The sequence below is a fragment of the Heptranchias perlo genome, chromosome 30, assembly GCF_035084215.1.
Source record: "Heptranchias perlo isolate sHepPer1 chromosome 30, sHepPer1.hap1, whole genome shotgun sequence".
In the NCBI taxonomy this organism is placed as follows: domain Eukaryota; kingdom Metazoa; phylum Chordata; class Chondrichthyes; order Hexanchiformes; family Hexanchidae; genus Heptranchias; species Heptranchias perlo.
In genome coordinates, this window is record NC_090354.1 from 1282041 (window position 1) to 1296523 (window position 14483).

General features: G+C 53.3%; 1 protein-coding gene across 6 annotated transcripts in view; it reads right to left on the reverse strand.

Moving 5' to 3' along the window:
- Positions 1 to 545: 545 nt before the first annotated feature.
- The window catches only part of LOC137300217 (growth factor receptor-bound protein 10-like), a 123726-nt gene continuing 109788 nt past the window's right edge, over positions 546 to 14483 (reverse strand). For 4 of the 6 annotated variants that reach the window (XM_067969317.1, XM_067969316.1, XM_067969315.1 and 1 more), the window contains 3 exons: positions 10581 to 10668; positions 5834 to 5927; positions 547 to 1725 (listed from right to left, as the gene is read on the reverse strand). In XM_067969317.1, coding sequence (XP_067825418.1) covers positions 1579 to 1725; positions 5834 to 5927; positions 10581 to 10668 — 329 coding nt within the window. In that variant the 3' untranslated portion in view covers positions 547 to 1578. Of the gene's footprint in view, positions 1726 to 5833; positions 5928 to 10580; positions 10669 to 14483 lie in introns of all 6 variants that reach the window. The other 2 variants (XM_067969313.1, XM_067969314.1) reach the window with 1 other exon arrangement.

The window sequence follows — 14483 nt, forward strand, 5'->3', positions numbered from 1 at the left end:
CCCCTGGTCATTGACTCCGCCCCCTGGTAACTGACTCCGCCCCCTGGTAACTGACTCTGCTCCTGGTCAATCTCTTCGCCCCCTTGGTCATTCTCTCCACCCCCTGGTCACTGACTCCGCCCCCTGGTCATTGACTCCACCCCCTGGTCATTGACTCCGCCCCCTGGTCATTGACTCCGCCCCCGGTCATTGACTCCGCCCCCTGGTCACTGACTCCGCCCCCTGGTCATTCTCTCCACCCCCTGGTCACTGACTCCGCCCCCACCCTGCCCCATTCATTGACTCCGCCCCCTGGTCACTGACTCCGCCCCCTGATCGCTCTGTCCCCTGTTCACTCTCTCCGTCCCCCGGTCACTCTCTCCGTCCCCCGGTCACTCTCTCCGTCCCCCGGTCACTCTCTCCGTCCCCCGGTCACTCTCTCTGTTCCCCGGTCACTCTCTCCGTCCCCCTGGTCACTGACTCCGCCCCCTGATCACTCTGTCCCCTGTTCACCCTCTCCATCCCCCGGTCACTCTCTCTGTCCCCCGGTCACTCTCTCCATCCCCCGGTCACTCTCTCCGTCCCCCGGTCACTCTCTCCGTCCCCCGGTCACTCTCTCCGTCCTCCTGGTCACTCTCTCCGTCCCCCTGGTCACTCTCTCCGTCCCCCTGGTCACTCTCTCTGCCCTTGTTGCCTCCCTTGGGGGAATATATTTAATTTATACTCAACTCCAAATTTACCGAATCCTTAATGCCGTAAGTTTTCTCCACAGGACTGTTTATGCAACTAATTTCAGGAGCTGTTTGTGGACCCTTACTTATAGCAATTCCAATTTCTAATCCAGACTGTATCAGACTGGACTAAGCTCTTAGTGTTTACATGTACAGTACACAGCGGGTAAAAGGGAACGATTCACTCCCATCTGGTACTGTATGGCCCATGTGTGTGAACCTGAGACTGGTATTCAGTGGGTGTCTGTGGGTGACGACAGTTGGGTGACGTTAGTCCTAATAACGGGACAGGCGATTGGCGCAGGGTGTAGGGAATTGGCCACAATGTGTTGTGTGCTTTCCACCAGGGTATTTACATCATCACATCATGTGTCTGAGTGTGTTGATGTGACTGCTCACTCTGCACTCGGACTCCAGGTTCTGGGCTCCTATTTACCCTCACCCTCTGTACCAGGAGTTGGTTTCAATCATTAAATAAATGCTTCTATTCATCACGTGGCTTTTTTCGTTCTCCGGAAGCAGTGCGTTTGCACTTTGACCCTGTAAGGAACCCTTTTAGAGACGGTCCTGACCCTGTGACCTCCGCAGGCCACACCTCGAGGACCAGGTGGGATCGTGAGGTTCAGCAACCACTCCAAAAAATAGAGAAAATCTTCAAAAAGTAGTTTAAAAATCGAACAACAGGCGAGAACATCACAAATCCTTCAAATCCACTGTGACTGAGCGCTGGGTCAGCTCTGTAGATTAACTAGTGAATCAACCGAGAATGTCAGGGAACCAGCATGGGATTACCAGTGCCACTCAGTGAGTGCATAAATAGGCCACACATGCAGGGCAGTGTTTCACATCTGGCACGCAGTTGCCATGGCTACAGTGTGACCCGTGTACAATAATGCTTCAGGCTGCAGGGTAGGACACCTCTGTTGATCTGATAGAACTCGACCATCTGAATGAGGTCAGTGAACTTTGTCTGCCCACCGTCCACTGTGAAATACGTGTGCCCCTCGTCCTCACACTGCCGGAGACAAAACAAACAGATTGTGTTACATCACCCCCGAGTTTGCTGACCTACATTGGTCTCCCGGTCCAACAACGCTTGTTGTTCAAACCCTTCCATGGCCCTCCCCCCTCCCGATCTCTGGAACCTCCTCCAGCCCCACAACCCTCCGAGATCTCTGCGCTCCTCCAATTCTGGCCTCTTGCGCATGCCCGATTTCCTTCGCTCCACCATTGGCGGCCGTGCCTTCAGCTGCCTGGGCCCTAAGCTCTGGAATTCCCTCCCTAAACCTCTCCGCCTCTCTCTCCTCATTTAAGACGCTCCTTAAAACCTACCTCTTTGACCAAGCTTTTGGTCACCTGTCCTAATATCTCCTTATGTGGCTCAGTGTCAAATTTTGTTTGATAATCGCTCCTGTGAAGTTGTCGTTAATGTTTAATACCCATTCCCAAGGCGCTGTATGTTCCGCTATGCTATTGGTTGATTTCCTTGCCTTGCACGCCATCCCTTGGCCAATCGCATGGCCTGGTCGGTGTGATCCCATCTGGCTCTGAGAGGCTGTAAAATGCCATCATGGGGAGGATTGATTGGCAGGTAAACCTGCTCCTCCCGGGGACATAAACCTGGCCCCTCCTCCCATCACCTCATCCACTCTGCGACTCGCAGTCACTGAGCGCCACGAACGATTCACACTTTGGCCGCCATTTTATTTCACATTCTCATACTCACCGTTTGTCCCCCCTCCCCCATCCCTCCCGCCATCCCAGCTTCTCCCGTCCTTCGCTGAAAACATTGACTCTCACTGGGGTACAGTTCCACACACACTGACTCTCACTGGGGTACAGTTCCACAGACACTGACTCTCACTGGGGTACAGTTCCACACACACTGACTCTCACTGGGGTACAGTTCCACAGACACTGACTCTCACTGGGGGACAGTTCCACAGGCACTGACTCTCACTGGGGTACAGTTCCGCAGACACTGACTCTTACTGGGGTACAGTTCCACAGGCACTGACTCTCACTGGGGGACCGTTCCACAGACACTGACTCTCACTGGGGTACAGTTCCACAGGCACTGACTCTCACTGGGGTACAGTTCCGCAGACACTGACTCTCACTGGGGGACAGTTCCACAGACACTGACTCTCACTGGGGGACAGTTCCACAGGCACTGACTCTCACTGGGGGACAGTTCCACAGACACTGACTCTCACTGGGGTACAATTCCACAGACACTGACTCTCACTGGGGGACAGTTCCACAGACACTGACTCTCACTGGGGTACAATTCCACAGACACTGACTCTCACTGGGGGACAGTTCCACAGACACTGACTCTCACTGGGGATACAGTTCCACAGACACTGACTCTCACTGGGGTACAGTTCCGCAGACACTGACTCTCACTGGGGTACAATTCCACAGACACTGACTCTCACTGGGGGACAGTTCCACAGACACTGACTCTCACTGGGGATACAGTTCCACAGACACTGACTCTCACTGGGGTACAGTTCCACAGACACTGACTCTCATTGTGGGGACAGTTCCACAGACACTGACTCTCACTGGGGTACAGTTCCACAGGCACTGACTCTCACTGGGGTACAGTTCCACAGACACTGACTCTCACTGGGGTACAGTTCCACAGACACTGACTCTCACTGGGGCACAGTTCCACAGGCACTGACTCTCACTGGGGGACAGTTCCACAGACACTGACTCTCACTGGGGCACAGTTCCACAGGCACTGACTCTCACTGGGGGACAGTTCCACAGACACTGACTCTCACAGGGGGACAGTTCCACAGACGCTGACATTCACTGGGGGACAATTCCACAGACACTGACTCTCACTGGGGTACAGTTCCACAGGCACTGACTCTCACTGGGGTACAGTTCCACAGGCACTGACTCTCACTGGGGTACAGTTCCACACACACTGACTCTCACTGGGGTACAGTTCCACACACACTGACTCTCACTGGGGATACAGTTCCACAGACACTGACTCTCACTGGGGTACAGTTCCACAGACACTGACTCTCACCGGGGTACAGTTCCACAGACACTGACTCTCACTGGGGGACAGTTCCACAGACACTGACTCTCACTGGGGGACAGTTCCACAGGCACTGACTCTCACTGGGGTACAGTTCCACAGACGCTGACTCTCACTGGGGTACAGTTCCACAGGCACTGACTCTCACTGGGGTACAGTTCCACACACACTGACTCTCACTGGGGTACAGTTCCACAGACACTGACATTCACTGGGGTACAGTTCCACAGGCACTGACTCTCACTGGGGGACAGTTCCACAGACGCTGACATTCACTGGGGTACAGTTCCACAGGCACTGACTCTCACTGGGGTACAGTTCCACAGACACTGACTCTCACCGGGGTACAGTTCCACAGACACTGACTCTCACTGGGGTACAGTTCCACAGGCACTGACTCTCACTGGGGTACAGTTCCACACACACTGACTCTCACTGGGGTACAGTTCCACACACACTGACTCTCACTGGGGTACAGTTCCACACACACTGACTCTCACTGGGGTACAGTTCCACAGACACTGACTCTCACAGGGGGACAGTTCCACAGACACTGACTTTCACTGGGATACAGTTCCACAGACACTGACTCTCACTGGGGTACAGTTCCACACACACTGACTCTCACTGGGGTACAGTTCCACACACACTGACTCTCACTGGGGTACAGTTCCACAGGCACTGACTCTCACTGGGGGACAGTTCCACAGGCACTGACTCTCACTGGGGGACAGTTCCACAGGCACTGACTCTCACTGGGGGACAGTTCCACAGACACTGACTCTCACTGGGGTACAGTTCCACAGGCACTGACTCTCACTGGGGGACAGTTCCACAGACACTGACTCTCACTGGGGGACAGTTCCACACACACTGACTCTCACTGGGGTACAGTTCCACAGACACTGACTCTCACTGGGGTACAGTTCTTCAGGCACTGACTCTCACTGGGGGACAGTTCCACAGACACTGACTCTCACTGGGGTACAGTTCCACAGACACTGACTCTCACTGGGGGATAGTTCCACAGGCACTGACTCTCACTGGGGTACAGTTCTTCAGACACTGACTCTCACTGGGGTACAGTTCTTCAGGCACTGACTCTCACTGGGGGACAGTTCCACAGACACTGACTCTCACTGGGGTACAGTTCTTCAGACACTGACTCTCACTGGGGGACAGTTCCACAGGCACTGACTCTCACTGGGGTACAGTTCTTCAGACACTGACTCTCACTGGGGGACAGTTCCACAGACACTGACTCTCACTGGGGGACAGTCCCACACACACTGACTCTCACTGGGGGACAGTTCCACAGACACTGACTCTCACTGGGGTACAGTTCCACAGACACTGACTCTCACTGGGGGACAGTTCCACACACACTGACTCTCACTGGGGTACAGTTCCACAGACACTGACTCTCACTGGGGTACAGTTCTTCAGGCACTGACTCTCACTGGGGGACAGTTCCACAGACACTGACTCTCACTGGGGTACAGTTCCACAGACACTGACTCTCACTGGGGGATAGTTCCACAGGCACTGACTCTCATTGGGGTACAGTTCTTCAGACACTGACTCTCACTGGGGTACAGTTCTTCAGGCACTGACTCTCACTGGGGGACAGTTCCACAGACACTGACTCTCACTGGGGTACAGTTCTTCAGACACTGACTCTCACTGGGGGACAGTTCCACAGGCACTGACTCTCACTGGGGTACAGTTCTTCAGACACTGACTCTCACTGGGGGACAGTTCCACAGACACTGACTCTCACTGGGGGACAGTCCCACACACACTGACTCTCACTGGGGGACAGTTCCACAGACACTGACTCTCACTGGGGTACAGTTCCACAGACACTGACTCTCACTGGGGGACAGTTCCACAGACACTGATTCTCATTGGGTTACAGGAGTGTCTGTGAGCCCCTGGGTTGATGTTTCTGGTCACAGTGATGTCTCTTTGGGACTGGGGACGGAGATCTGTCCGGGAATGCTGGCAGAAGATACATTTAACACTTGAATCACCAGAGTAAATGTATTGGAGACATTACCGGCACGACCAGGAAGTGCTTGGTCTTGTGATGGTGGCTCAGGGTGAGCACAAAGCTTTTGGGGGTCCTCTGACTCTCCCTCATCAGAAAAACACTGAATGAAGAGAAAAGGACACAAAAAAACCTTTAAATTAGAGCAATCTGAAACTTAAATCAACCCTTGTTCACTTCTGTCGTTTATTTCTGTTTCATGCTCCTGTTCAATGCGTGGATATCACTGGGGATATTGGTATAAAAGGCACTGCTGAGTGACAGAGGGAGAGGGATTAACATCAGTAGAGATACAGTCAGTAACACAGGGCGCTGGGGGGAGAGGGGTTACTGAGAGACAGTGTGAGGGAGAGGGATTAACATCAGTAGAGATACAGTCAGTAACACAGGGCGCTGGGGGGAGAGGGGTTACTGAGAGACAGTGTGAGGGAGAGGGATTAACATCAGTAGAGATACAGTCAGTAACACAGGGCGCTGGGGGGAGAGGGGTTACTGAGAGACAGTGTGAGGGAGCTGGATTAACATCAGTAGAGATACAGTCAGTAACACAGGGCGCTGGGGGGAGAGGGGTTACTGAGAGACAGTGTGAGGGAGAGGGATTAACATCAGTAGAGATACAGTCAGTAACACAGGGCGCTGGGGGGAGAGGGGTTACTGAGTGACAGTGTGAGGGAGAGGGATTAACATCAGTAGAGATACAGTCAGTAACACAGGGCGCTGGGGGGAGAGGGGTTACTGAGTGACAGTGTGAGGGAGAGGGATTAACATCAGTAGAGATACAGTCAGTAACACAGGGCGCTGGGGGAGAGGGGTTACTGAGTGACAGTGTGAGGGAGAGGGATTAACATCAGTAGAGATACAGTCAGTAACACAGGGCGCTGGGGGGAGAGGGGTTACTGAGAGACAGTGTGAGGGAGAGGGATTAACATCAGTAGAGATACAGTCAGTAACACAGGGCGCTGGGGGGAGAGGGGTTACTGAGTGACAGTGTGAGGGAGCTGGATTAACATCAGTAGAGATACAGTCAGTAACACAGGGCGCTGGGGGAGAGGGGTTACTGAGTGACAGTGTGAGGGAGAGGGATTAACATCAGTAGAGATACAGTCAGTAACACAGGGCGCTGGGGGAGAGGGGTTACTGAGTGACAGTGTGAGGGAGAGGGATTAACATCAGTAGAGATACAGTCAGTAACACAGGGCGCTGGGGGGAGAGGGGTTACTGAGAGACAGTGTGAGGGAGAGGGATTAACATCAGTAGAGATACAGTCAGTAACACTGGGCGCTGGGGGAGAGGGGTTACTGAGTGACAGTGTGAGGGAGCTGGATTAACATCAGTAGAGATACAGTCAGTAACACAGGGCACTGGGGGAGAGGGGTTACTGAGAGACAGTGTGGGGGAGAGGGATTAACATCAGTAGAGATACAGTCAGTAACACAGGGCGCTGGGGGAGAGGGGTTACTGAGTGACAGTGTGAGGGAGCTGGATTAACATCAGTAGAGATACAGTCAGTAACACAGGGCGCTGGGGGAGAGGGGTTACTGAGTGACAGTGTGAGGGAGAGGGATTAACATCAGTAGAGATACAGTCAGTAACACAGGGCGCTGGGGGGAGAGGGGTTACTGAGTGACAGTGTGAGGGAGAGGGATTAACATCAGTAGAGATACAGTCAGTAACACAGGGCGCTGGGGGGAGAGGGGTTACTGAGAGACAGTGTGAGGGAGAGGGATTAACATCAGTAGAGATACAGTCAGTAACACTGGGCGCTGGGGGAGAGGGGTTACTGAGTGACAGTGTGAGGGAGAGGGATTAACATCAGTAGAGATACAGTCAGTAACACAGGGCGCTGGGGGAGAGGGGTTACTGAGTGACAGTGTGAGGGAGCTGGATTAACATCAGTAGAGATACAGTCAGTAACACAGGGCGCTGGGGGGAGAGGGGTTACTGAGAGACAGTGTGAGGGAGAGGGATTAACATCAGTAGAGATACAGTCAGTAACACAGGGCGCTGGGGGGAGAGGGGTTACTGAGAGACAGTGTGAGGGAGCTGGATTAACATCAGTAGAGATACAGTCAGTAACACAGGGCGCTGGGGGAGAGGGGTTACTGAGTGACAGTGTGAGGGAGCTGGATTAACATCAGTAGAGATACAGTCAGTAACACAGGGCGCTGGGGGGAGAGGGGTTACTGAGAGACAGTGTGAGGGAGAGGGATTAACATCAGTAGAGATACAGTCAGTAACACAGCGCGCTGGGGGAGAGGGGTTACTGAGAGACTGTGTGAGGGAGAGGGATTAACATCAGTAGAGATACAGTCAGTAACACAGGGCGCTGGGGGAGAGGGGTTACTGAGTGACAGTGTGAGGGAGAGGGATTAACATCAGTAGAGATACAGTCAGTAACACAGGGCGCTGGGGGAGAGGGGTTACTGAGAGACTGTGTGAGGGAGAGGGATTAACATCAGTAGAGATACAGTCAGTAACACAGGGCGCTGGGGGAGAGGGGTTACTGAGTGACAGTGTGAGGGAGAGGGATTAACATCAGTAGAGATACAGTCAGTAACACAGGGCGCTGGGGGAGAGGGGTTACTGAGAGACAGTGTGAGGGAGATGGATTAACATCAGTAGAGATACAGTCAGTAACACTGGGCGCTGGGGGAGAGGGGTTACTGAGTGACAGTGTGAGGGAGCTGGATTAACATCAGTAGAGATACAGTCAGTAACACTGGGCGCTGGGGGAGAGGGGTTACTGAGAGACAGTGTGAGGGAGATGGATTAACATCGGTAGAGATACAGTCAGTAACACAGGGCGCTGGGGGGAGAGGGGTTACTGAGTGACAGTGTGAGGGAGAGGGATTAACATCAGTAGAGATACAGTCAGTAACACAGGGCGCTGGGGGGAGAGGGGTTACTGAGAGACGGTGTAAGGGAGAGGGATTAACATCAGTAGAGATACAGTCAGTAACACAGGGCGCTGGGGGAGAGGGGTTACTGAGTGACAGTGTGAGGGAGAGGGATTAACATCAGTAGAGATACAGTCAGTAACACAGGGTGCTGGGGGAGAGGGGTTACTGAGAGACAGTGTGAGGGAAAGGGATTAACATCAGTAGAGATACAGTCAGTAACACAGGGCGCTGGGGGAGAGGGGTTACTGAGAGACAGTGTGAGGGAGAGGGATTAACATCAGTAGAGATACAGTCAGTAACACAGGGCGCTGGGGGAGAGGGGTTACTGAGAGACGGTGTAAGGGAGAGGGATTAACATCAGTAGAGATACAGTCAGTAACACAGGGCGCTGGGGGAGAGGAAGAACTTTCATGTTGAAGGATCTGCATCGTTTTGGAGATGGACATTATGACCCTAAGTGGTCCTTTCGTGGCCTGAGTTATCTCTAGTGCCCGGCCTGAGAATGGGGATCCCTCTGGGATAGGGATATGGGAAGAGGGGGTAGAATCATAGAATTTTACAGCACAGAAAGAGGCCATTCAGCCCTTCGTGCCTGTGCTGGCTCTTTGAAAGACCTAGCCAATCAGTCCCTCTCGCCTGCTCTTTCCTCAAAGCCGTGCAATTTTTTCCCTCCAATTCCCTTTTGAAAGTTATTATTGAATCCGCTTCCACCGCCCTTTCAGGCAGCGCATTCCAGATCAGAACAACTCGCTGCGTAAAAAAAATTCTCATGTTGCCTCTGGTTCTTTTGCCGATCACCTTAAATCTGTGCTCTCTGGTTACCGACCCTCCTGTCAGTGGAAATAGTTTCTCCTTATTTACTCTATAAAAAACCCTAATGATTTTGAGCACCTCTATCAAATCTCCCCTTAACCTTCTCTGCTCTAAGGAGAACAATCCCAGCTTCTCCAGTCTCTCCACATAACTGAAGTCCCTCATCCCTGGGACTATTCTAGTAAATCTCCTCTGCACCCTCTCTAAGGCCTTCACATCCTTCCTAAAGTGTGGTGCCCAGAATTGGACACAATACTCCAGCTGAGGCCTAACCAGTGTTTTATGAAGGTTTAGCATAACTTCCTTGCTTTTGTACTCTATGCCTCTATTAATAAAGCCCAGGATCCCATAAGCTTTTTTTAACAGCCTTTGCAACTTGTCCTGCCACCTTCAAAGATTTGTGTATGTGCACCCCCAGGGCTCTCTGTTCATAGAATCATAGAAAGGTTACAGCATGGAAGGAGGCCATTTGGCCCATTGAGTCTGTGCCAGATCTATGCAAGAGCAATCCAGCTAGTCCCACTCCCCTGTACAATAAAGAGCATAAGTTAAGTAAATGCAACAAACTGAAAAACATTAAACTATCAGACTCCTAAATTTTCTGGATTGGATCAAAGAAGCAAATCCCAATCCGAGGTTCCTCCCATCGGCCGTTCCCAGCCCTGGGAATGAGCTGCTGTGGCGTTGCTGCCCTCTGCTGTTACCCCCTGGTGCTGCAGTCAGTGAGTGACGCATTCTCTGTTGACTGGGTCGGTGACCGCCTTGTAAAATGAGCAGGACGATACTAGTTTACTTGGTATTCTGAGGCTTCCCCAGATCCCTCGCCCCTCAGGGAGCTCCCACATGCGGCTGGCTTGCACTGAACGAACTCCAGTCCCTCCTGCACTTGTGTTGATGTGTAGTCACATGTGTCCCTTGTAATGGATCCGCTGAACCCCTCGCACCCCCTCCCCACTAACGGGCTCTCTGACCTTCTGCTCATTTGCAAAGTTCCTTTAAAATGAATCGTCCCATGGTCGGTTTTCAGTCCCAATCCCACTCACCCATCAATGTGCCCATGTTGTATAATCAGCCTGTGAGACTCCTCTCTCGAAATCCGTCCGTGGAACCAGGGTTGGGTCCTGTGTATTGCTAGATCCAGGATAAATGAGAGTGTTATTGTAGTTATTAAACCTCAGCCTCCACTCTCAATCTGTCTTTATACCAGAAATATTCGAGCTGCAACAATCAACATTGGTCCAAAAACATCTGCACAGAATATCCACTCTAAACTCCCGTCTGTGGCCCCCCCCCCAGTGTTAGTGAGACTTCACTCCCCACTCCCCCCGTCTGTGGCCCCCCTCCCCAGTGTTAGTGAGACTTCACTCCCCACTCCCCCCGTCTATGCCCCCCCCCCCCAGTGTTAGTGAGACTTCACTCCCACTCCCCCGTCTGTGGGCCCCCCCCCCCCAGTGTAGTGAGACTTCACTCCCACTCCCCCCGTCTGTGCCCCCCTCCCCAGTGTTAGTGAGGCTTCACTCCCACTCCCCCCGTCTGTGGCCCCCCCCCAAGTGTTAGTGAGGCTTCACTCCCATTCCCCCCGTCTGTGGCCCCCTCCCCAGTGTTAGTGAGACTTCACTCCCCACTCCCCCCGTCTGTGGCCCCCTCCCCAGTGTTAGTGAGACTTCACTCCCCACTCCCCCCGTCTGTGCCCCCCCCACAGTGTTAGTGAGACTTCACTCCCCACTCCCCCTGTCTGTGGGCCCCCCCCCCACAGTGTTAGTGAGACTTCACTCCCCACTCCCCCCGTCTGTGGCCCCCTCCCCAGTGTTAGTGAGACTTCACTCCCCACTCCCCCCGTCTGTGCCCCCTCCCCAGTGTTAGTGAGACTTCACTCCCACTCCCCCCGTCTGTGAGGCCTTGTTTGGATTTTTGCCTTTTGTTTAATGGAGTCGGACAGTTCCTCGAGTAACGGGGTTCCTGCAGAATGCCTTGTGGGAGATGTGTGCCCAGTCCCCAGGGTCCTTTGTGATTGGTCGGCCCTGTTTCTGGGTTCCCTGTGATTACGCTGATTATAATATATTAAAAAACACAGATAAGTGCAACAACATCTCTTTCTGTTTCTCCACTAACAAAGGGGTTGTGAAATGTCGAGAGCAGGTGCGGGGGGAGATCTCTGTGATAATCACAAACAGAGAGAGAGTCATAGAGAGAGCGAGACAGAGAGAACAAGAGAGAGCAACAGACAGAGAAAGCGAGAGACAGAACGAGAGAGAGAGAACAAGAGAGAGACAGAACAAGGGAGAACAAGAAAGAGATCAAGAGAGAGTGAGAGACAAGAGAGAGAGAACAAAGGAATGAAAGAGACAGCAAGAGGCAGAGAGAGAGTGAGTGAGACAGAACAAAAGGAACAGAGCAAGAGGCAGAGAGCGAGAGAGACAGAATGAGAGAGAGAGCATGAGGCAGAGAGAAAGAGATGAAGTGAGAGAGAGAGAGAGAGAGAGAGAGACAGGGAGAGAACTTCCCCACATTCCTATGGCTAAAATGATCCTGGTTAAAAACGTAAGGAATTGCCAGGATTCAGGCCACTCAGGCCATCAAACCCAGTCCATTGACAGACATTTGCAAAATCAACCCAGAATAGACCACTCCCCAGTCACTCAGGGGCAGGCGTTACCACTGGTGCTGATACTGGATGAATGTTTAACACACACCCTTGGTACAATATTATAATGAAGGCCTAAACTTTTATTTTAAATGGGTTAATCTTAAGGAGAGGAGATTGAAATGTTATCCCATTCACGGTGCCTGTTCACCATTATCTCCAGCACTAATTTCTGCCCTGAAATCTTGAGGGTGGGTTTGATAAAAATACTCTCCAATCCCCAAAGACAATTGCATAAAACTCCAGAATATTAATATTAATCCACTCTCGCTTCTCCAGAGTGAACTTCAGCTGCATCACCGCACAGTCCAGGGTCAGAGAGAGGTGAAACCCTGACCCCTCACCCCCAGACTAGGGGGACAGATGGAAAAATCCTTTCTATTCCCTGGGCCTCAGGCTCGTCTCTGAAAGGATTTCCGTGCAAGTTAGCAACTCTCCCCAGAGTGTAGAAAGATTCAATTATTTTATTTTCTCGGATATTTAGATCTTCTTCACAGAAGACATCAAACACGGACCCTCCATTAAACACAGCCCCCCTCCCGCTCCCCCCACACCCCTCCTCCCCGCTGCTCCCCTCCCCACACCCCCGCAACCCCCCTCCCACTGGACCCCATCCTCCCTCTGCACCCCATCCCCCCTCACCCCACATCCCTCCTCCCCCTCTCCCCATCCCCCCTCACCCCACATCCCTCCTCCCCGCTGCTCCCCCCTCCCGCTCCCCCCACATCCCTCCTCCCCGCTGCTCCCCCCTCCCGCTCCCCCCACATCCCTCCTCCCCGCTGGACCCCATCCCCCCTCACCCCACACCCCTCCTCCCCGCTGCTCCCCCCTCCCGCTCCCCCCACATCCCTCCTCCCCGCTGCTCCCCTCCCCACACCCCCGCAACCCCCCTCCCGCTGGACCCCATCCCCCCTCACCCCACACCCCTCCTCCCCGCTGCTCCCCTCCCCCCTCACCCCACATCCCTCCTCCCCGCTGCTCCCCCCTCCCGCTCCCCCCCACACCCCTCCTCCCTGCTGCTCCCCCTCCCCACACCCCCGCAACCCCCTTCCCGCTGGACCCCATCCTCCCCTTGCACCCTGTTCCCCCTCACCCCTCCTCACCACTGCTCCTCCTCCCCCCACTGCTCTCCCTCCCCACACCCCTCCTCCCTACTGCTCCCCACCCCCACTCACCCCGCATCCCTCCTCCCCCCGCTGCTCCTCCTCCCCTCTCCCCATCCCTGCTCACTCCACATCCCTCCTCCCCACTGTTCCCCCTCCCCTCCCCTCCTCCCCTCCCATGCCCCCCTCTTCCCTGTCCCCACCTGCTTCCTCCTCCTACAGCTCCCCGCTCCCCCCTGCTCCCCATTTCCGTTCCCCCCTGCTCTCCTGCTCTCCCCTGCCCCCTCTCCCGCGCCCCCTGCCCCTGCTCCCACTGCCCCCTCCTCGCCCCCTCCCCACCCCCCCTGGCCCCCTCCCCCCTCCCCCCTCTGATTTGAAATGACACCAGTGTTGTTTGCAGCCTGGGAGACCGGCTGAAGTTGGGGTTATCTTGTTTGCAGTTTTTCACACCTGTGGAAATCTAGTTTTGTTGCTGCCAATCGGTTTCGCTCGACTCATCGGAAAAACTCAGCTTCGTTTCTGAGAACAATTTTGTTGTAAATAACAATTTTTCAATAAAATTGCTCGGGTTCAGTAAGGACTGCTGATTGGTTATTCCACCGAGCCCCACTGTTGTTAAAATCAGTCTCTGGGGCAAACTTGTATCGAACCTCAGTTAGACCACACACGGAGCACTGGGAACCAATCTGGTCTCCATATTATAAAAAGGATATCGGGGCACTGGAGAATGTGCAAAAAAGATTTACAAGGACGATACCAGAACTGAGAGGTTATAAATATCAGGAAAGGCTGAACAGGCTGGGGCTCGTTTCTCTAGAAAAGGGAAGGCCGAGGGGTGACCTGATGGAGGCCTATAAAATTATGAAAAGGTTTCGATAAGGTAGATGTAGAGAAGATGTTTCCATTTGTGGGGGAGACCAGAACTCGGGGCCATAAATATAAGATCATCACTAATAAATCCAATGGGGAATTCAGGAGAAACTTCTTTACTCAGAGAGTGGTGAGAATGTGGAACTCGCTCCCACAAGGAGTAGTTGAGGTGAATAGTGTAGATACATTTAAGGGGAAGCTCGATAAACACATGAGGGAGAAAGGAATAGAAGGATATGCTGATAGGGTGAGATGAAGAGGGGAGGGAGGAGGCTCATGTGGAGCATAAACACCGGGATAGAACAGTTGGGCCGAATGGCCTGTTTCTG